General features: G+C 41.1%; 1 protein-coding gene across 1 annotated transcript in view; it reads left to right on the top strand.

The window, feature by feature from the left end:
* The window catches only part of ATP1B3 (ATPase Na+/K+ transporting subunit beta 3), a 40328-nt gene that overhangs the window by 2195 nt on the left and 17006 nt on the right, over positions 1–21127 (top strand). The window contains exons 2-3 of the mRNA XM_081911390.1: positions 14627–14755; positions 16936–17043. Coding sequence (XP_081767516.1) covers positions 14627–14755; positions 16936–17043 — 237 coding nt within the window. The remainder of the gene's footprint in view (positions 1–14626; positions 14756–16935; positions 17044–21127) is intronic.

Raw genomic sequence — 21127 nt, 5'->3', positions numbered from 1 at the left:
GGGAAATGATATTTTATAATTTAAAGAATAAATTTCATAAACAGTACTTTGGATAATTGTTAATTTTTACAGTATTTTTTTAAAGTGATGGTAAGTTTTACGATAGGATTGCTGTACGTTGCTGGCATTGATGAGGGATTATTCCATGACACTTTAGAATACAATTCATGCTTAATGTCTATTGTACATGTGGGCATGGAAAAGTTGAGTGATGAAGTTTATTTGAGTAGCGCAGAATACTATATATTTCTAAATATGACTAAAGTACATTTTGCACACACACACACACAGAGAGAGAAACTTTGAATTGATGGGTAGAATCCAATTGATGGGTAGAATCCAAATACTTTTTAATTAACTTGAATTTTCAAAATACACTTTTTACAGAAGGTGGGGAGAGAAATTGAAAGGAATTAGAAACAATTCCTCATAGGAGGAAAACAGTTTTGCCTGTATAAACTGAAACTGTTCTCAGTTCTGTGTTGCTGCTAATGGAGAAGGGAAAATTTCCAGCAGCTTTTGGCTTATCTGGAGTTACGAAGTTGAAACCTCAAAATGTGATTCATTTATTTAAAACACTTCAACCATTCCTATCATTGTGTAAGATGCTTCCAGAGCAACTTATGCCTAAAAGCAGTTTACCTACACTTGCAAACTTGTAGTGTGTACAGGTGAGAAAATAAGGTCCTGAGGTTCTGCATATGCAGGTTGTGGGTGCTGCTTAAGCAGTACTGTGTAAGAGACAATGTTAACTTTCATACTGCAAAGGCCCCTCCTGCCATTTTTTTTAAACTATTCCATTTTAGTGGATATTCTCAGCCTTGTAGAAAAGCAGATAGCCAAGATATTTTTTTATCAGCCAGGGGTTGTGTATCCCTGGAAATCTCACAGTAAATGAGTTAATGAACCTCAGCTTTCCAGCTCTGTTATCTTTTCATCCACTTTTGATCTTCCTGCTGCTGTTGTGGATCTGTGGGGAAGGAGAAACTCAGTCAAGGCACAGGGGGGTAGGGAAGGATTAAAAACAATCTTTACTCTGTGAAAGGGTATAAGTCAAAATGCTTGAGGTGTATTGCATGGCACAATTTTCAGTCTTTGAGCACATATAAGAAGCCTAAGTCATAGTTCAGCTTTTTTCCTGCTGCTTTTCTTTTAGCTGTAACTTGTTTTGCTCTAGTCATAGTGTGTGTGTCATGCATTTGCATGACTCTTAAAAAAACCCCACAACTCTTTACATTCACAGTTGCTACAGTTTTTTTAATTCCTAGAGTGCCAAAATTAAGTCATTCCCATACATGAACCTAAGTGAAGGCAGATAAAAGGAGTTGCAGGTTCCTGAGGGGATCTTCCTCTTGCTGTTCTGGCAGGGAGGGAGGGACCCCTTGACCCACTGGAGGGTGACCAGGCCAGATAGGCAGGCATGCTTCTGTGGCTTTGGGAACAGCCTGCCTGCCTGCCATTGACCCAGCATGTTACAGAAGTGAGAGCCTATTGCATCTGCTCAGAGCCCCGCCTGTGCAGTGGTTGGGAGTGCTCCCGGGGTTTGGGTGGGGCATATGGAGCAGATAAGAGTCTCTGGCTTGGCCACCAGCCTCTGCAGCTCCTTGTTTTGGGCATGAAGCTCTGTGGGTAGAGCTGCATCCGGCACTGGACAGGGGTCTGGGCTCCCCTTGTTACTTGTTTCCTGATGGGAATGTTTCTTCTACAAGAGCCATCTAGATCCTCTTTGGTTCAGGAGGGTTTGGAACAGACTACCTCGGAAGGTGTTGGACTCTCCTTCATTGGAGGTTTTAAAGTAGAGGGATGGCCACCTGTTAGGAATTCTGTAAGCTGTGATTCCTGCCCTGCAGGAGGTTGGACTACATGATCCATGAGGTCCCTTTCAGGTGAATTATGAATTTAATCCATAAAAAATACTTTACATGCACTACTGGATTTAAAGAGAGATGGTGTAATGCCATGAAAATGTTAACCTATAGCTCCATTATTCAATTTCATATATAATTAACATGTTTTACAGCCAGAGCAGGTGCTGCAACCTTCCAACAGCTTGACCTCACCCCCAAAGGCACACTCCTCCATTGTCTCCCAAGACAGACAGATGCCAACCATATAATTTTAAAGATATTTTTCAGGGTTTCATTATCTGGCAAAAGTTTTTGCAAATGGCATTTTTCACGTGCGTAAAACAGCCAGAAGTATAACATGTGAGATGACTCAGAATTTCTTTATTTTCCCCCTCTAAAGTTCAGATACTGATCTCTTCAACAAAATAGGCAATAGCTTAATGACCCTTTGTTGTGTTGGTAGTTTTGTTTTTTCATTTGGTGAATTGGCAAGAAATGTTATGGTAGGAACAAAATCACGTTAGCTTAGGGCAGGCAGTATGCTGGTCACAAAACATACTGCCCGCTCCCAAATAAAAAGAAATATCTGTATTTTTAACTGTGTTGTCTTCTTGGAAGTTCTTAGCACTAAGAAAATGTAATGTTACTTGAAATGCACATGCAACATTTGCTTTGACCAATGTAACACCACAGTGAGAAACTTACCTCACATAAATGTGTTGTCCCAAGTGTCACTTAAACCACCTTTTGGGAATGTCATAATTTCTTCCCTGATAATTTAATATTCATTTGGCCCGCTAGAAAAGGTGGGTGGACAGATGTTATTGCTTTTAGAAGAAAGATTGTATTTTTATGTGTTAATATGTTTAGCAATTGGATATCTTTTTTAGGTTAATTATCAGTGACTTAAATTTGGTATGTTTAGAAAAGTGTAGAATTTGTATTTCTCTACTAGAACCCCACCATGCTTCCCCTCAGATTCATCATGGTGGCAGGCCAAGCCTGATTGGGTCTCCCTAGCTAGGTTGAATAAGTTCATCTAGGATGGGGAGGTTTTTTGGTTCCACAGGCCAGAACCTTATGAGGGTTACCCTGTGGGCAAAATATGGCAGGTGGGTGGAGTCTCGTATAGAGATACAAAAATTTAGCAGAAGGTTTCTTGCCTTGCTTTAGGGAAGAGTTGGTTGGCATCCATCTGTCTCGAGAGACAAAGGAGGAATGCACCATTGGGGGTAAGGTCAAACCCTTGGAGAGTTACAGTGCCTGCTGTGGCTGTAGAGACCAATATGGAAGAGACATATTTTATTACAGCTGTGGGCCTGGGGCAGATGCTTCAGGGAATCCTGTAAAAGGTTGAAGACAGCCTTGAACACAAAGTGTTACTGAAATTTCTAGTATAATTTAAAATAAACACCACAAACACAGGAAATTCCTGTGGCATTTCTCTCACCTGCCAATGATGATAAATGTTGGGTTTAAAAAGAAACAATTAGAGTGTTGCCACAGTTAAGCATAAATTAGTAGTTACCATACGGACTTGATGATGACCTGAAATTTGTGAATACATACTAAAGTGTCATATGCACAGGGTCTTGCTTTGGAGGCATTTATTTGTGGGTATCTATAAATGAATTCTCCTGCTAACCTAGTAGTTCAAAAGCATGTCCAAATGCAAGTAGATAAATAGGTACTCTGGCGGGAAGGCAAATGCCATTTCCGTGTGCTGCACTGGTTCGCCAGAAGTGGCTTAGTCATGCTGTCCACATGACCCAGAAGCTGTATGCTGGCTCCCTCAGCCAATAAAGCGAGATGAGCGCTGCAACCCCAGAGTCGGTCACGACTTGACCTAATGGTCAGGGGTCCCTTATAAATGAATTTGGTCACAGGACATTGGTCACAGGTCTTGTGCCAGAAAACCTTTCCCCCCAAATTTTCCAATAAACATTGCCATATATCGGACATATACTCATTAAACATTAGCTCTTTGTGCATATTACTGCAGGCTGAATTTTTATTTGATTTATACTTTTAGAGAAAACAATTATCCAAGTTACGGATGAAATATTGAGGTTGCAAAACTATTATATGGGTCACAGCTTTTAAAATACAATAAAATGAAAGCATTTAAACTGCCTGTGACAGCTTATTGATTATTTTTGAAGGGATGATGAAGCCAGTTAACACACCAAGATAAATGTTTTAGACCAATCAGGAATTTGCATAGCAGGTGCGACTAATATTGTGGTTCATAATGTGGTTAATATCAGGAGCCAGAAACTTGCAAGTTACATGTAGTGTACTTGGCTTCTTGAAATAACTTCCTGTACCTCATCAGCATTATCTTTTGAGTTCCTACAGTGTTGATATTGCCCAGTGCTTGACCTATTCAGTGTGCTTACTTTTTATATTATGAATTAGTCTACCAGCCAATCATTGGAACAAATGCTGCTTCCTTCATCTACCAAAAATTGAAGGGTGCTGAGTGCTGCATGAGCCTTCAGTTCCCCAGGGATAGAAATGTGAACTGGCTGAAGGAAAACATAAGGCCAACCTGAAGCCTAAAGTGAATGTATAGGGAGCTGGGCTTGGAGGGCACATTCCCTGTGGATTCATCTCAGGCTAGAAGCCGGGAAAATAAATGTCTGCAAGTAAACTACCTACAAATTAATGGGAAGTTTGCTGTCCAAAAATGATTAATGAAGTGTTACTTTTGAATGGCGGTCTTACATCTTGCAGAAAGATATTGATCTGTCCATTAAATTCCCAGCACTTGTTTTTGGAAATATCTATGTATATATCAATTCCATGCAAATGTTTTTGCTTGGTGCCCTTGTTCTTATCTCTAAACAGCAATTACTGCATGCCAAAAGGCATATGGGCTGTATAAACAAAAAAGGTGATTTTTAAAAAAGTAATTCCTAGATAGTATAAACTATCTGTATATCAGTGTCTGAATTATTATAGCCCATTAAAGTGCACTTTGGTTAGGAAATACCTGAGTTATAAAGAGGGAGCATGATTTAAATGGTGGTTCTCATGGTGATTTGAGTTGCTGCTTTAAATACCTTTATTTTTTTTCTACTCTCGAGGCTAGATCATGGGAAAGGTAACTTCCTTATAGTTAATAGACTGGGGAAGGGCATTTGTACCCAACCTAGGGCATTTGTAAAGTTATGGAGTTGTAAAGACTGCATGTTCCCTGTCCAATAAACTCATCTGGAAAGATGCCAAAACTGTTATATTGGGTTTTAATGACTTTGGGGGGAGGTATTGCTTAAGGTGAAAGGGTGCCAGAGCAAAGGCAGCATTTCAGCTCAGCTACTATGATTATTGAGAGGAAAATGACATTGATATGTACCAGCGCCAAATTCTCTGCCTATTGTAGCATACTGGTTGGCAGCACTGATCACTAGTCTTTCAGGAATCTTGTATGAGTTTGGGAAATGTGTGATACAGCCTTGTAAACAAGCCTGCAAAAATTACTCGCCTGCAGTCTTTTCTATTCTTTTTTTACTAGCCTGCTAGGGGACTAGATGTCCATGTGTCCTTACTGGCTGTTTCTGTGACTAGTATCAAAATGCAGGATACTAGCCTATTAGCAGAGTAGTTTAAAATGCCTATTAACAAACAGACTGGGGGGCAAGGGAATAAAGCTGAGGAACGGGTTATCAGCAGGGGCCAGGTGGACTGACAGAGGGTATGGAGTGATCTGTCCTTCCCATTCTGTCACCTGCATTGAATTCCTAGTCATACAGTGGTACCTCCGGTTACAAACTTCATCCGTTCAGTTCTGGAGGTCCGTTTGTAACCCGAAACTGTTCGTAACATGAGGTGCGCTTTCACTAATGGTGCCTCCCGCTGCTACCGGTGTGCAACTTCTGCTCGCATCTTGGGGCAAAGTTCACAACAAGGGGCATCTACTTCCGGGTTAGTGGAGCACGTAACCTGCAGCGTTCGCAAGGAGGACGGTACGTAACACGAGGTTCCACTACCCAGTCAGATTGTTAAATACAAGGCTAGTGTGGTCTTTCTGCCTCCATTTACTTTGCTTGCTGGAGATTATGCTGCAAGAAGCTCAGTGATGTATAGGAAGGGGAAAAGTTTAAGGTGGGTCTCCCATCTTCTTGTTCATTGTTGAATCTATTATCTTGGCTTGAAAGAACATTTATCCATTCCAGATCAATTCCTTGAACCAGCCATGGCCTCCAGGAGCATTCTGTCTGTGCATATGCACACATGCACATGTGCTTTATTGGGAAAATGCTGGTTTCTTTTACCCTTTGATTTGAACCTAGCTTGTGGTCGGGTGTTTTATCAGGGAAGCTCCCACAACAACATTGTGCTTTACTTTTTCCCCATAGAAATTAACTGAATCTGATACAGATAGGGACTGAAGAGGATCCTAGCTGTTTTAAAAGAAGTTTGCTCCTATCTGTGAAGCTTTATATCATTCCTTAGTCATTTCTTAATTAACCTGGCTGGTGACAGGCCCTTTCCATGCCTTTCAGATTATTATTTTCAGCCTATGTTGGCTTGTATTCTGTGTTGGTATATTTACTTACTGGTTTTATATATTATGATGGAATAGTGGAAGTTATTTCAGAACGTTGGGAACTGGCATGATACAATATATAATAAAAATGATTGTCACTTGTTTGCTGTTAGCATCATCCAAAAATCTTAGAACTGTATATATGTTTGTTTTCTGTAACAATATGTACAGTATCTTTGCTTCTACATTCTGTAGAAAACACTTTCCCAGACACAATTTGAGAACTTGCATCCTAGTTAAGATGGTTTATTTAATTCAGATTATTCTCTGATTGTGGAGTCCCTGGTCAATCGATGATGCTATCACACAAAGATTGTTTCCATTGGTGTCTGTGCATTAGTGGAACAGAGTTCTGCTTCTGCCGTGGGACTTCCATTCCTCTTCTCCCATCCCCACCACCACCATCGGAGCCCCTCACTTCCACTCCAGAGGTTTAAGAGACCCTATAGAGCAGATTTGGGGGTGGGGCTGTGAGGAACTGTAAGAGGGAGGAAAGGAAGGTTGCATAAGCTGAACACATTCACATGATGATGGATTCAGCCCAGTTATATAGTAAGCAGTGATTTGTCTTCTGTACTTCACTGCATGAATGCATCCATTTTGAGAAATGATTTGTCATACAAAATTAGTAGCTTAACTAAGTAACATGTCAAAGTATTTCATGGATGCAATAACAGTCAAATCTATTTTTAAAAATCCAGGTGATTCCTAGGAAGTACACACCAACATGCAGACCTCCTCAAGCAAACTAGAATTGCTATGTTAACAGTTTTCATTCTTTTCTTTGCTAACTAATATAGGGAAAGTATGCTATTGCTTACAAGGATTTCAGTAAAAATAACTAAAGTTCTGATTTTGTTTGAATGTAGCATTGAATCCACATTAAGCATGAGATATCTATCATCTATCTATCTATCTCAAATATTTCTGTTCCAATACTCTATTTTTTCAGACCTATCCAGCATGTAAAATTAACCTGGCACACTTCAAAGCAACACCCCCCTACTTAGCCAACATTGAACATGCTAAATTAAATCTGTCTTTTTAGGGCAGTGGATTCCCCCCCCCAAAAAAATTCTCTGTTCCTAAGAACTGATAAAACCAATTAATAGATCTTCATGACTTTTTATCATTAATTACATATATCCATAGGATACTGGTGTTTTCATTGTTCTGCAGTCAATGCAAAACTCTTCACGTTCTTGTTGAAACTGCCTGCCGAAGAATGCAAGCCCAAACATTTGCTGGTAGGGAATGAAAGTGCACTGCAGAGTGTCTCGTGGCACCTTAAAGACTAGGACTACATCCACATCCACATTATCGGTTGCTGTAGTCCGCAAAAGCTTAGTCCACAATCTATTTGCCTTCAAGGTTTCACAAAACTTTTTGTTTCAACAGACTAACATGGCTATCTTCTGGAAAGTCTTAACATCTACTTAATAAAGCTGACCATCCAGTCTGGATAGCAGCGGAGCTATGTATGCTCCATTTCAAAATGCAGCCTTTCCTCTTATTTTCCTGTTGTTAATCTCTCCCCTTGTTTTGCTTGTTTTGGCTTGGGGGGGGGGTTGTCACATTTCCCTTGAAGTGGGGAGTTTGCAAGCAACAATATTTTTTTATTGTAGATACACAGATAACTGTGTCCAGAAGAGTTGCATGGTCAACGTCTGAGTTGCAGTGTGCCTTCCTGAGGCCAAGGATCTTGGCATTGTTGTTCATACATTGGTAATTTCCTTGGATTGTTGCATGTAGATCATAAAGAGCTTAGGGACCGTTAGTTTGCTTCTAAACACAATTCATGGCGATGCTTCTGACCTATAAAGCCAGTTTTTAACTGTTAAAATTACTTTAAAGTTTAAACATACACTTATCTTGCAGTCCCGTTTATAACTACAGTTACTTCACTGTTTACTATATGTCTAGAAAAGTGAGCTTTCATGAGAGATGCTTTACATCCTATGCAAGAGCCATCATTATTTCATTGCTGTATCCAATAGTGAACTTTTCCCAACACAGCAGTGAAAGAGGGCCACCACAGACAAGCTGAGGATTTTGGCAAATTTTGCAGATTCAGCAGGTATTCAGAAAGATATTAGTTTGTGAACTTGAGGAAAAAGAGGGAAATGAACAAAAATATCTTGACCAGCCTGAGACTGCTCATTGCACAACCACAGTTACCACGGAGATTGTGCATTTCATTCTGGTGTTCAGAAGTTCAAGATCAACCTCCAGCAAGTTGCTGAGGTACACAGCCCTGCTTTTAAAAAAAGCAACTGCTGGTATGTTAGAGCATCAGAAATATCCCCACAATCTTACAGAGGAGCGGCTTGTACCATTTTATATCCTTCTCATGCCTGCTTTTTTCTGCTGTTCTTTCCTGTCATAAACCTCCTCCCTTTCCTGAAGCCCTGGGCTTAGAGCAGAATGCTGTTGCTTCTCTTCTCCCCTTTTTCTCTAGAAAAGAAAAGGAAGTTGCAAGGTGCTGTATTCTGCATTGAGGCTGATTTTAAAGAACTTAAAGAAGTGGTGCTTGAGTTTGCTTCTCTCCCCCCCCCCCTTCATTCCTATCCTCTTTTCCTTGTGTCATGTCTTTCAGGTAGTCCTTGCCACCTGCCTTACAACCTTACTTCTGATTTTTTTAAGCTTCTCTAGGAGCATTTTCAGTTAAAGAGCAGGGTAAAAATGCAGGAGGCAGAGAGTGGAATCTGGAGTGGGCTTTTGTGGAAGGAAACACTACGTTTACTGGCCTTTTCGCCTTAGTATTAAAGATGGTTCCTGTTGGGCTGTAGCCAGGCATGTTTTTAATACTTTATGTTTTTATTATGTTTTTAGATATGCTGTAAGCCACCCAGCGTGGCTGGGGAAACCCAGCCAGATGGGCGGGGTATAAATAATAAAATAATAATAGTAAATATTACTACTAGTACTAGGGACGTGGGTGGCACTGTGGGTTAAACCACAGAGCCTAGGACTTGCCGATCAGAAGGTTGGCGGTTCGAATCCCTGCGACGGGGTGAGTGCCTGTTGCTCAGTCCCTGCTCCTGCCAACCTAGCAGTTTGAAAGCACATCAAAGTGCAAGTAGATAAATAGGTACCGCTCCGGCGGGAAGGTAAATGGTGTTTCCGTGCGCTGCTCTTGTTCACCAGAAGCGGCTTAGTCATGCTGGCCACTTGACCCGGAAGCGGTACGCCGGCTCCCTTGGTCAGTAAAGCGAGATGAGCGCCGCAACCCCAGAGTCAGTCACGACTGGACCTAATGGTCAGGGGTCCCTTTACCTTACTACTACTAAAGGCATGATTAGGGGTGAGTGCGAAGAACAGACCATCAACCCTGAGGCAAGGGAGTTGAATAATTTGGAACGGTAGAGAGAAGTGTTTATGGAAAGCTGTTAGGTGTTTGTGGGAGGGAATTGTGTATGGATGTTTGGGGGGCAGGAAGACTGTGTTAGTTTCCCACTAACAATCAGTAACAATAAATGCAACAGTTACATATTAGTTAACTTGTCGATTTCAAAATGCGAAGAACGAATTCCACCTAATTTTCCTTCCCTCTCTGAACTAATGTTGCATACATTTTGCCGTCAGCAATAGTATATGCGTTGCCTGCCTCAGCTAGCATGACCAGTAATCAGGAAAGATGATCAATTAGATCAACCATCCACTAGAGGCCATCACGTTGGTTATCCAGTAGTTGCTATTTCAGGCTCTTCAGTTACTTAAATCTCCAATTCTTTATATCCCTGTCTTACAAAAGCTTCAGTATCCAAAGAGAAGAACTAATAGGAATGATTAAATATTAAATTCTGAACTAGCCCCATCAATTCCATTGAAGAATGAGAAGTGAGGGCAAGTATCACACCTGCTCTGACTATTTGAATGACATTCAAAGTGTAATTAGGAAAACCTTCAGAGGCTACCACTGTTAGTTTTGCTGTCATTGATAACTCCCAGAAACTTCAGGAAGCAGCCCCTTTAACCATAAGCATTAATGAGAAATTTGAATGACTATAAGTGGTGTGTGTTGGGTTATGAATTATAGGTGCGTACTGCTGCTCCGTCATGACAAATGCTACGTAAGAAGAGCCCTTCTGGACTAGACCAAAGGCCTATCTAGTTCAGCATTCTGTTCTCATACTGCCAACCAGATATCTGTGGGAAGCCCACAATCAGGATAGCTGTGTTATATAGCACATCTGTGATCCCCAGCAACTGGTACTGGATGGAATATAGATATAGCCATTGATAGCCTTAACCTTTAAAAAAAGCACAAAAAAACCACTAAAAATTTTTTTAAGCCACCCACGTTGGTTACCATTCCTACAGCTTGTTTTAGCAAATTCCATAGTTTTAACTAAGCACTGTGTAAATAAGTACAGTAATTCTTTTGCTTTGTCCTGAAGCTTCCAGCATTCAACTTCATTAGATGGCCTTGGGTGAGGTGGCATTATGTGAGAGGGAGGAAAGTCTAAATGGACATTCTCCACACTTTCCATAATTCTATACATCTCTATCAGATCTCCCTTACAGCTTTCCTAAAAGAAAGGACAGTCAGTATGCTAACCATTAAAATGGGTCTCAGAGGCCCTGCTTTGTGTATGCCTCCCTTGCTATAGTGAGTGGGTGATGGCTGGAGACAGGACATTTCAGTCGTGGCACTTTGGCCTTAACACTCTTTACAGAGGCTTGCCTGGAGATACCCTCATTTCTTTGGTTGTGGAAGACATTTTATTTGCCCAGGTCTTTTAATTCTGATTTCTGCTGGATTTTGAATGGCTTGCTGCAGCTTAGTGGTTTGGATTTTCAAAAAAATGTTTAATTTTTTTTGTAAACTGCTCCCAGAGCCATGCTGAACAGCAGCTAGTGGTTTAAGCAGAGAGTTAGCTAGACCAGTGGTTTTCAGCCAGTGTGCTGTGGTACCCTGGGTTGCCTTGAATGATAGTCAGGGGTGCCACGGGCAACACTGGCCATTGTTCCTCCCTCTTCTGATGGCCTCTCACATCTCTCCCCCCCCCCCCCAGGCTTGTGTGGCTGTTTGCTTCATGTTTAGCTTTGGCTAGTCTCCATGGGGCTGCTTAGGCTGGGCGCATTCTCTTCCTAGGGGCCCCTGTGGGGCGGTGTGAGGGGACATTTCTCTTGGGGGGGCAGCTCAGAGAGGCAGTGGCTGTCTGGAGTATTCCCAGGGAGAGGAGCAGAAGAGACTGGGGGAATGCTCCACAAGGGAGGCTGCCGGCTTTGTAGGCAATGGATGACATAACTGGGCTTCTGAGGCTCAGAGCATGTTTCCCCACAGGGGAGCCACAGAAAGAATGTAGTAGTCAGTCAAGGGAGCCGTGGAGTCAAAAAGGTTGAAAACCTCTGAGCTAGACTATAGGGTGAAAACTTGTGTAGCAGTGAAGATTCCAAAACTTTGCAGTGGGAGAACTCAAGGCACCTAAACAGCACAAGCTGAAACAACACACCACAACCTATCAAATGTCTTCAAACCAAACTAGGGTACCTCTGAGGTTTTTCCCTTGCAACACTAGCTAGCTCTTACAACATACTTAAAGCAATATGCAGCCATCTGAAGGTGGGAGATTGTAAGAGATAATGTATGCAGCTGTGTATGAATGAGCTTGTACTCCTGTCCCACCTGGATGACTGACAAACAGCTGCAGCTGAACATTATACTAAACTCTGCTTGCTTCTCACAGGAACATGGGAAACTTCCTTATACCAGGTCAGACCATTAGTCCAACTATCTCAGTACTGTTAACATTGACTTGAAAGTGACTTTCTAGGGTTTCAGGCAGCAGTCTTTCCCAGCATTGCCTGGAGAAACCAGTAATTGAACCTGGGGCCTTTTACATGCAAATCATGTGCTCTTCCACTAAGCTATGGTCTTCCCCTGGAATGGCTATGAGGAAGAGTTTGGAGGTTTTTGTTTCTTTTTTCCATTAACCACAGCTGGCTGTGGCAGCTGCACCAGCAAAATGTATTTTTTAACAGGTCAGCTTGTTAACCATGAGTGATCAAGCTGGCTTGTATAAACAAGCCATGTTGTTGTTGTTGTTGTTTAGTCGTTTAGTCGTGTCCGACTCTTCGTGACCCCATGGACCAGAGAACGCCAGGCACCTCTGTCCTCTACTGCCTCCCGCAGTTTGGTCAAACTCATGCTGGTAGCCTCGAAAACAAGCCATAGGTAACATTAATTATAGCTTATTGTAGGGGCTGCCAACCTCTTTGGGAGCTTAGGCACATTTGCAGACTTGTGCACACACACACTAGAGTCATACACAGCTGCACACTTGGCAACCACATACAGGCATGCGCACACACACACACACACACACACACGCCAGTAATTAAGCATGTGTTGCCATAGTACAATACCATCAACTTCCTTTCATTTATGGTTCTTCCTCCCCCCTGGAATTGAGCATGTGATGAAAACAGCAGTCAAGGCCAGATAATAACCCGACTCATCTTATCTCTGCTGTCTCTGATAATAGCCCTTCAAGGCTCCAAGAAACAGCTGCATGGCCAGTTTGCTTTGTCTTTATCAGACTCTGTGTTGTAGAATCTATGTCTGCCTAATTCATTTTTTTGTTCTTTCAAACTTTTTAATATATTGCTTTTTAAGAATCTTTACCCTAAATACACTTGATTTGAATATTTAAGTATGTTTTGTGGGTAGACGATCTCTGATAAAGGTCTGTGTTGCGTTAGATGGAGTTGCGGCACTTTCTCTCATATGATCTTCTCTAATGAAAATGTTCCCTCCTCCAGCTCCAGTTCCACATTGTACCTCACTTCCCCTTCCTCCTTGCAGTAGGGCTATTAGGAGCTGGACGGGGGCAAGAACAATTTTTGCCAAGAAAGCATTCAAGTCGTGCTAGATCAGGTAGCCAATGTGGTGCCTTCCATATGTTGGACTACAGCTCTCATCATCCCTGACCACTGTCCACAGCAGGGGCACATGGCAGTTCTAGGCCAGCAACATCTGGAGGGCACCATGCTGGCTGCCCCTGTAAATTTTATGTTTCCCTAAACAAGTTGTTGAGCAAACAACATATTAAATATTAACCATTATTATATGTTCCAGAACACATGTATAGTGGAGGCAGCTTACTCTACCCCCACTGTATGTGTGCTATTAGATATGTTGCAGATGTGCTGGTAACTGCATGTCCAGGGGGGGCAGGAGGCTGCAATTGTAATGGTGCTGACTTATACATTTCTGTTCCCCAAAACCTGCTCATGTTTTCCCATCAGTGCCGCAATGGACCATTGACATAAGGGTTTCATTAGTTGGGGCAACCAAGTGGCAGAGCTGCTAGATAACACAGTGTTGTAACTTGGTGTTCATCTTGCCCAATAGCATTTAATTGCATTTAATTGCAGAACTATTTCTGCCCACCAGGTTGGTTGGTAAGGTATGCACAATACTCGGGGAATGTTGCTGTAGCAGAAATTTTTCTTCTGCATCTACTACAAAATCATTTCTAAATAATACAGCTTCAAAAACTGAAATGTCAAGTATGGAATTAGGGGAAAGAATATTAAAAGTTAGCTCAAGCAATGTTGTTGTTACCTGCTGATTTCAGTATGGTGAGTGTCAGGTTTCAGTTGAAGTAAGCAGCATAACTAGAGGGCCAGGTAGCATCAGTAGCAATACTGCTGCTGCTGCTGCTACTGCTGCTACTACTACTACTATAAATGCTAGTTCACCAGCTATGGCCTTCCTGGGTGGGGATAGCCTAGCCGTAGTATTTTATATACATTACTGTAATGTGCTTTGTGGACCTACCCTTGATTCAGAAGCTGTGTTTAGTTTCACAGCATCTTCACTGGTTGCCTGTTTGCAAATGTGTTAATCATAAACTATAAAATCCTAAACAACTTAAAACTTAGATACCTGAAGATGCGTTTCTCTGTATCATCAGCTAGCCCATATGCTAAGATCTATATGGTAGGCTCTTCTTGCTGTCCTGCCAATCAGTGAACTCTGCAGTGAAGATAGGGTCTTCTCTGTGGGAGCACCATATCTGTAGAACTCCTTTCCCTTGGAGGTATGGGTGGCACCAACATTATTCACTTTTTAGCATCAGTTAAATATGTACCTCTTTACTTAGGCCTTTGCAGGAAATTGATCTGTTTAATACTAATAGTAATGATTATTGTATATTATATTGTATTGATGCATTAAATATATTGCTAATTCTACATCCTGTGTGCTTTTTTGCAGGCTTAATTCTGCTGTTTTATCTTGTATTCTATGGCTTCTTAGCTGCACTCTTTACATTCACAATGTGGGTTATGCTTCAAACATTGCGTGATGATATACCCAAGTATCGTGACCGCATTTCTAGTCCAGGTAAGTGTGTATTCCTCTTCTTGGATAAAGTTTGCATTCAGACTCAAACATCAATAGATCTTTTGTTATAATAGGCAGTTTTCCTAAGTTGGAAGCATTTACCATTGCCAGCATTACTTTGAACTTCTAGGTTTCTTTGCTCTTGTTACTGCCACTCATCTGAAGACCTTCACATAAGCATTAAAATTGCAAAAGAAATAAAGCAGATTGATAGGCAGCTGTTTTCTTACAACAGTTGACACAAGTTAAACATGAAAACAAAATAAAATCTGGTCAGTAATTACATGGCATAAGAAACAGAGGCATTCATTTCCTTATGTATTATAATGCAAACTTCATTGGTTGCCTTTAATTTGGGGGAAGTGATGGTTCTTTTTTGGACCCAAATCCACAGTTAGGGATTTTATTTTATTTTCCCAACTGGTGCAATGAGTCGGTTAACAAGAAACATTTATGATCTTCCAAACTATGGTTGGAAATACTAGGAACAAATACAGATTCACCAATCATAGAGGCTACATGCCAGGGCGTAGTGTGAACCAGCACTTGCCAATATCTTAATCATCTTCAGTTTCTGCTTGTCAGTGGAGAATGCCTGCCATTATATGGCCAAAACGGTAGCACCCATGGTTTGCAGAAGTTTTTTTTTTTTAAAGTTAGGAAAAAATAGTATGGTTAACAGCCTCATAAGGATTTGATAACACTATGTTAGTCACATCTGCACCATGTATTTAAAGCACTGTTATACCTCGTTAGCCAAGTAATAATAAATCCTGGGAACGGTAGTTTAAAGGTGCTGGAAGTTGTTAGGAGACCCACCTATTCCCCTCACAGAGCTACAATCGTCAGAGTAGTTTAACCACCAATCCCTCTTCCCAGGGAACTCTGGTAGTTAAGCTAATTGGGGGAAGCCCGGGTAAACAAATACTTATAAAACAGGCTCTGAAATAACCATGGAATTGAAGCTTGCCTAATCTTGAGAGGTAGGGGGCTGAATACTGCAGCTTGGGTTATGAGTGGTTTATATAGACCCTGCAAGGGTTTGACGGTTGGGGGTTTGCCTGGAGAAGAGAGAGTACCTTACAACATCCCTGCAGTGTTATCCATTGCTTTTATCCTTGCACTGCAGGCTGGGCCTAGAGAATAGTATATAACAACCATGCAATATAGCTCACCAATATGCCTCTATTCCAGGTAAGAGGACTTTGGTGAGAGTAGTGTACAGCAGCACTGCAATGTAGTCCACTATTATCGCATGCCAAAGGTGGGGTTACTTAAGTTGCTCCCTCGGACCTCTGCCCAGGGAAATAAAAGCATTAGTTGTGTGGAGAAGCCTCACCCTCTGTTTACTTCTATGCAGACTGGTTGTACTTTCTAAATGTTTTTTTTTTAATTGCACTTGAGGTAAGACCCAAGCTAAGCAGGGGCTGCTGCCTTCAGTGTTTCCTGAAGCCCTTTAGCTACAGACTCAGAGACACACATCCCCCACACCATTTTGTTATGGGGCCCCACTTGTCTATTTCTTTAACATTTCTCATGTACCTAAATTTCCTAGGGTGATATAAGGTGGCATCAAACCACAGAAAGTGATTAGTGAGGGTAAGCAGGACTAGTAATTTTTACACAGCGTGGTATGTAGACTGGACAGCTAAACCCAATGTTGAAATCTTGACTCAACTTGCATTAGCCCTCCATTAAACAATACATGCAAACAAGTTTGAAACAGAGTATGATACTGGCTAATGCTTAGTGTGGCTAGGCCTTCAATTTCAGTGTCTGAGTACACGAATGCAGCATTGGTGTTCTGTGGGCCTCACTATCACTGGCTTCGGGTAGTTGATTTGATTGAAGTTACTGTTTCTTGGATTGCTCTGTTATCACCCCTGCATAAAAAAGACACACCTTAAATGTTGAAAGTGAAATGTAATCTCGAATCAGTAAAACTATAATGGTGCCATTTAAATCATTTGAGCATTGAGGGATCCGTTTTCTAAAATTGACCTAAATACTGTAATTACTTTCAGATCATTATGTACAATAGAGATGAACAGGTCATTCCTTCATGATCTCTATAAAGTCCAGATAAATACATTTTGGGGAGGGATTTATGTGTCAGAATAATTCTTTCTGAGAAGTGTTATGAATTAACAGCTAGCTTTGGTTTCCTTTTTTTTTTGTAGGGCTAATGATTTCACCAAAGCCAGATACTGCACTGGAATTTTTCCTGAGCAAAAATAAGTCAGCAAGTTACACTGCTTATGTGACAAAACTTAACGAATTTTTAGGAGGTATGTATAAATATTATATTTTGCAAGCAAAATATTAACAGGATTGAAAAGTAGCTCCCTTCCATCTGTTAGGTCTAGAACGTGATCAGGTCATTGTATTTCCCCCCTTGGAACTTTTTAGGTTCCAATTTTTTTTAAAATTATTATTGTGTATAAAAGAGGGAGGTAGCTTTGTTCAAAGTTTTGAGAACTACTGGCAATCTGAACAGGAAGTCTTCTGAAAGTCAGTAGGCACATCCTCTTTATTTAATTGAAACATGTTATAAACTGTGTATACTCTATGCTAAAAAGAAAAATGGATTCTGTGCCAAGTCAGCTTCTATTCTGCATTAATAATTTCTTACTGAAGGTTCTAGGCCTTACCCTAACCCTAACCTTTACCCAACTTTTAGAAAATTATGTTGGTGGCTTATTTCTTGCCTACATATGCTGCCATTTTTCTTTGAGAGTGGAGACCTAGTTGCCATCAGTCACACCTCTTTAGATGCTCAAGATTGGTCACTGTGCTGCAGTCGCCCTGAGACTGGTCTTGAAAATATTTCATAAATGTCAACTGGTAGAGAATGCTGCCTGCCGTATGTTGAAGGGAAATGGGAGCATATTCCATACCAGGAGACTGAAGTGCCACGAGGCAGTGTGTCACTAGTGGATGTGAAAAGGTTCTTGTATGATTGTCCAGGGTCCTTCTGGTGAAAGAGACTGGGCTGCGAAGGTGTTCAGGAGCAGTGAGAAATCTCCTAAAACCAGAGGACTAACGCTGCACTGTAAACCATACTTGGGAACCTTGGAGGAAAAATGTACAAATATGCATTCAAATAATACAAGGCTGTATAATCCCAACCATTTTAGCATGTAATAAACCTGTGTCATTGCAGTCTACTTTGGAAGCTGGAGATATTTGTATGCTACTTTGGTTGAAAGCCACCGAGCTGGACCTTCTGTCTTAAATTAGTACAGTGCCTAGTTCTGCTATCTAGCATCAACAAGCTTTCTTCTGCCATTAACTGCCATAGAAGTATGCCTTTGAGTGAAAAGCATGCCAAAAAAGTAGCACATTTGGTACAAGGATAGCACTTGGGGGGGGTCATTTGTGATCTAAATGGCCACCCTCCAAGTACTAATCTGTGGGCTAGAACAGCCCAACCTCCTGCCATACATGGTTATAATGTTGGCATTGTTTCTATGTATGAAATGTATGCCCTGTGCTATGAGGTTACTGACTCGTGGAAAGCTAGGGAGCAAACATACTTTGAAAAATCTCTGCAAGGGGCAGGCCAACAGTGTTCTTGTTGCATTTCCAGAATGCATGGCATTCCATGTGCAATTGTATTTATATGAGAGAACACATGCAAGACTGATTTCTGCCTTTCATTATAAATGAAATTGAGCAGACGTAACACACCCTAGTTAATATTTGGCAAAGCCGCTAGTGCTTTGGAAGCCGGATCTAGGACTACTGGTCCTTCTAGACAGGGAAGGGAGTCAGGGAATTGCATTTGAAATAGGTGTGGTTTTCTCTGCTGTATTCTTGGATAGAAAGTTGCAGGACACTTCACACTGCCAGCTACAGTTTATAAGTGGGCATCTGGGATACTTGTAGCAGTGCATTTGGGTAGCTGAGGAGGGAAGATTGGCAAATTGCAACTGTACCTTGTCTATCACCCATTCACAGCAAACAGAAGCAAATTATCCACAGTTGCAGATTTCATGATGAAATGGCATGTTTTCCACAAGAATATTTTTAACAGTATTCAGACTTTTAGTTCAAACTGAAATTCTGACCTGAACTGCTACATGCACATAAACACCAGTGTGCTACCCTTTGTGAATCCATCTGTAACTGACATTGTGATAATTGTAGGCTGTGAAGAAATGGGTAAAGTTTATTTAATGCAGTCTTGTGAATAATCCCACAAACATTATGAATCTTCAGTTCTTTACTAGTCTGCTACTATCCTGTGTTTCCTTACTGGCTGTGGAGGAGGTAGAGGGACAAGGTAGAGGAATTCCTGTTTGTTGCCAGCATGGAAACAGATTACAGACTTGAGCTAGGCAGAGAACCAAGGACCAGGTTTTGCAGGATTCACAATAAGATTGCTTCTCCTAGGTAAATGCATAACATTAGAGTTGTAGAAAGAAGGGTAATACAATTTGTCATGACTGTAATAAGTAGTTGGTTGGGTTTGATTAGATTAAATTGGTAAGATATTAATGATTTAATTAATGAATGAACTGTTGAGATGATTTATGTTTTCTAGGTCCTGGTTTTATAAAAATGTGATTGCTTTATTATGTTTTTTGTAACTTGATTATAGCCAAAATCAAAATAAAGTATGTGTATAAAATATATATTTAAAAGAAAGGAAAGAAGGAATAAGAGTATAGTGGTACCTCTAGATGCAAACGGGATCCGTTCTGGAGCCCCGTTCATATCTAGAAGCAAACGTAACCTGTGTCCGCGTGTCTGCGCGTGTCATGTTTTGGCCTTCTGCGCATGTGCGTGATGTCATTTTGAGGTCTGCGCAAGAGGCGAAACCCAGAAGCGACGCACTCCATTACTTCTGGGTTGCCGCGGAGCGCAACTCGAACGTGCTCATCCCAAAGCATATTCAACCCAAGGTATGACTGTAACTGCCCTTGCTGATGAAAGGGAACAAAATTGGTTTGGTTTTTCCTGGAACAGGTTATATTGGGGTATGGATGTGCACTTGATTCCTTAGTTTAACCAAGAACCTGTTTACACAAGGTACACCCTCCTCCATAACTCTTGTTAGATTGGATTTTCTTAGTGCAAGCCTATGCATATTTATTCTGCAGTAAACCCACTTGTTCGTTGCTTTAATGTAAGTGTGCATAGAGTTGCAGCCTTAATTTTGCAGCACTGGGGACACAGGAATGGATGAAAGTGGTGGAACTGCCCAGCATCAAAACTAGAAATCTGATGGTTGGGAACTTAAGTAAAGAGATGGTGTTAAGTAGCTGTGCTCTGCTTCCCATGCTTAGGCATGCTCATATTTATTGTTTTACATGTTGCAGGTGAGAGTAGAAAGAAGGGGGGCAAATAAAGGTGGCAGAAGGTGAAAAGTGAGTTGACAGACAGAGCATAAGAGACAGAGAAAGGTGAACGAAGGTGGCAGAGGCGATGACAGGAGGAAAGTGAGAGGAGAAATGAATAGAAGGCAAACGAGAGAGGAGCTGAAAGTAAGAGAAGGTGACTGAGAAAGCGAAGGCAAGCTACAGTGGAAGGAAAGATAAATGAAAAAGGAGATTGCAGCAAGCATGGATGTTTTTTTGATAAGAACAATGCAGACTTGAATGTACTGTTGACATGCCTTTATTCAGTATGAAACACAATCTTCACTGCAGAGAGATATCCCAGAAAGTAAAAAAGAACAACTAGTAAGTCTGCCTGCAAGTTGAACCATTGTTGTATTAAATATGGTCTTATTTGTATTGAGAAAAGTAACTTGCCAATGACCCATGTTGAAAGAGTAGCAACTAAGTTGGAAACCATCAAATTTGTATAGGCACTTAGAAACACTGCAGTTAAGCTGTAAAAAGAAAACTGCTAAATTCTAGAACTTCACTGGAACATACACTAAAAGCCTCATTTCTGGTATTGTATTGGAGACTTTTATTGGCAACTTCCATTTTGTGTGCCCTGAAATACCTGGTATAGCAATGGCTTTGAAGCTGAAATCTATACCTTTGTCAGGCACCACAATTGATTTTTTTAAAAGGTTTATCTCAAAAGATAAAACTGTAAAATCATGAAAAATTCACAACTATAATTGATGACAATCCTGTTTTAAGACTACAGATAGCTCACTACAGTGGTACCTCGGGTTAAGAACTTAATTTGTTCTGGAGGTCCATTCTTATTCTTAACCTGAAGCACCGCTTTAGCTAATGGGGCCTCCCGCTGCTGTGCCGCTGCTGCACAATTTCTGTTCTCATCCTGAAGCAAAGTTCTTAACCCGAGGTACTATTTCTGGGTTAGTGGAGTCTGTAACCTGAAGCGTATGTAACCCGAGGTACCACTGTATATATAAAACAAAGCAGGCATTTTTGAATGCCACTAGAT

Source organism: Podarcis melisellensis, assembly GCF_964234715.1.
Source record: "Podarcis melisellensis genome assembly, chromosome: 5".
In the NCBI taxonomy this organism is placed as follows: Eukaryota; Metazoa; Chordata; class Lepidosauria; order Squamata; family Lacertidae; genus Podarcis; species Podarcis melisellensis.
The sequence above is the reverse complement of the archived record's forward strand: the minus strand, read 5'-3'. Positions and strand labels throughout refer to the sequence as shown.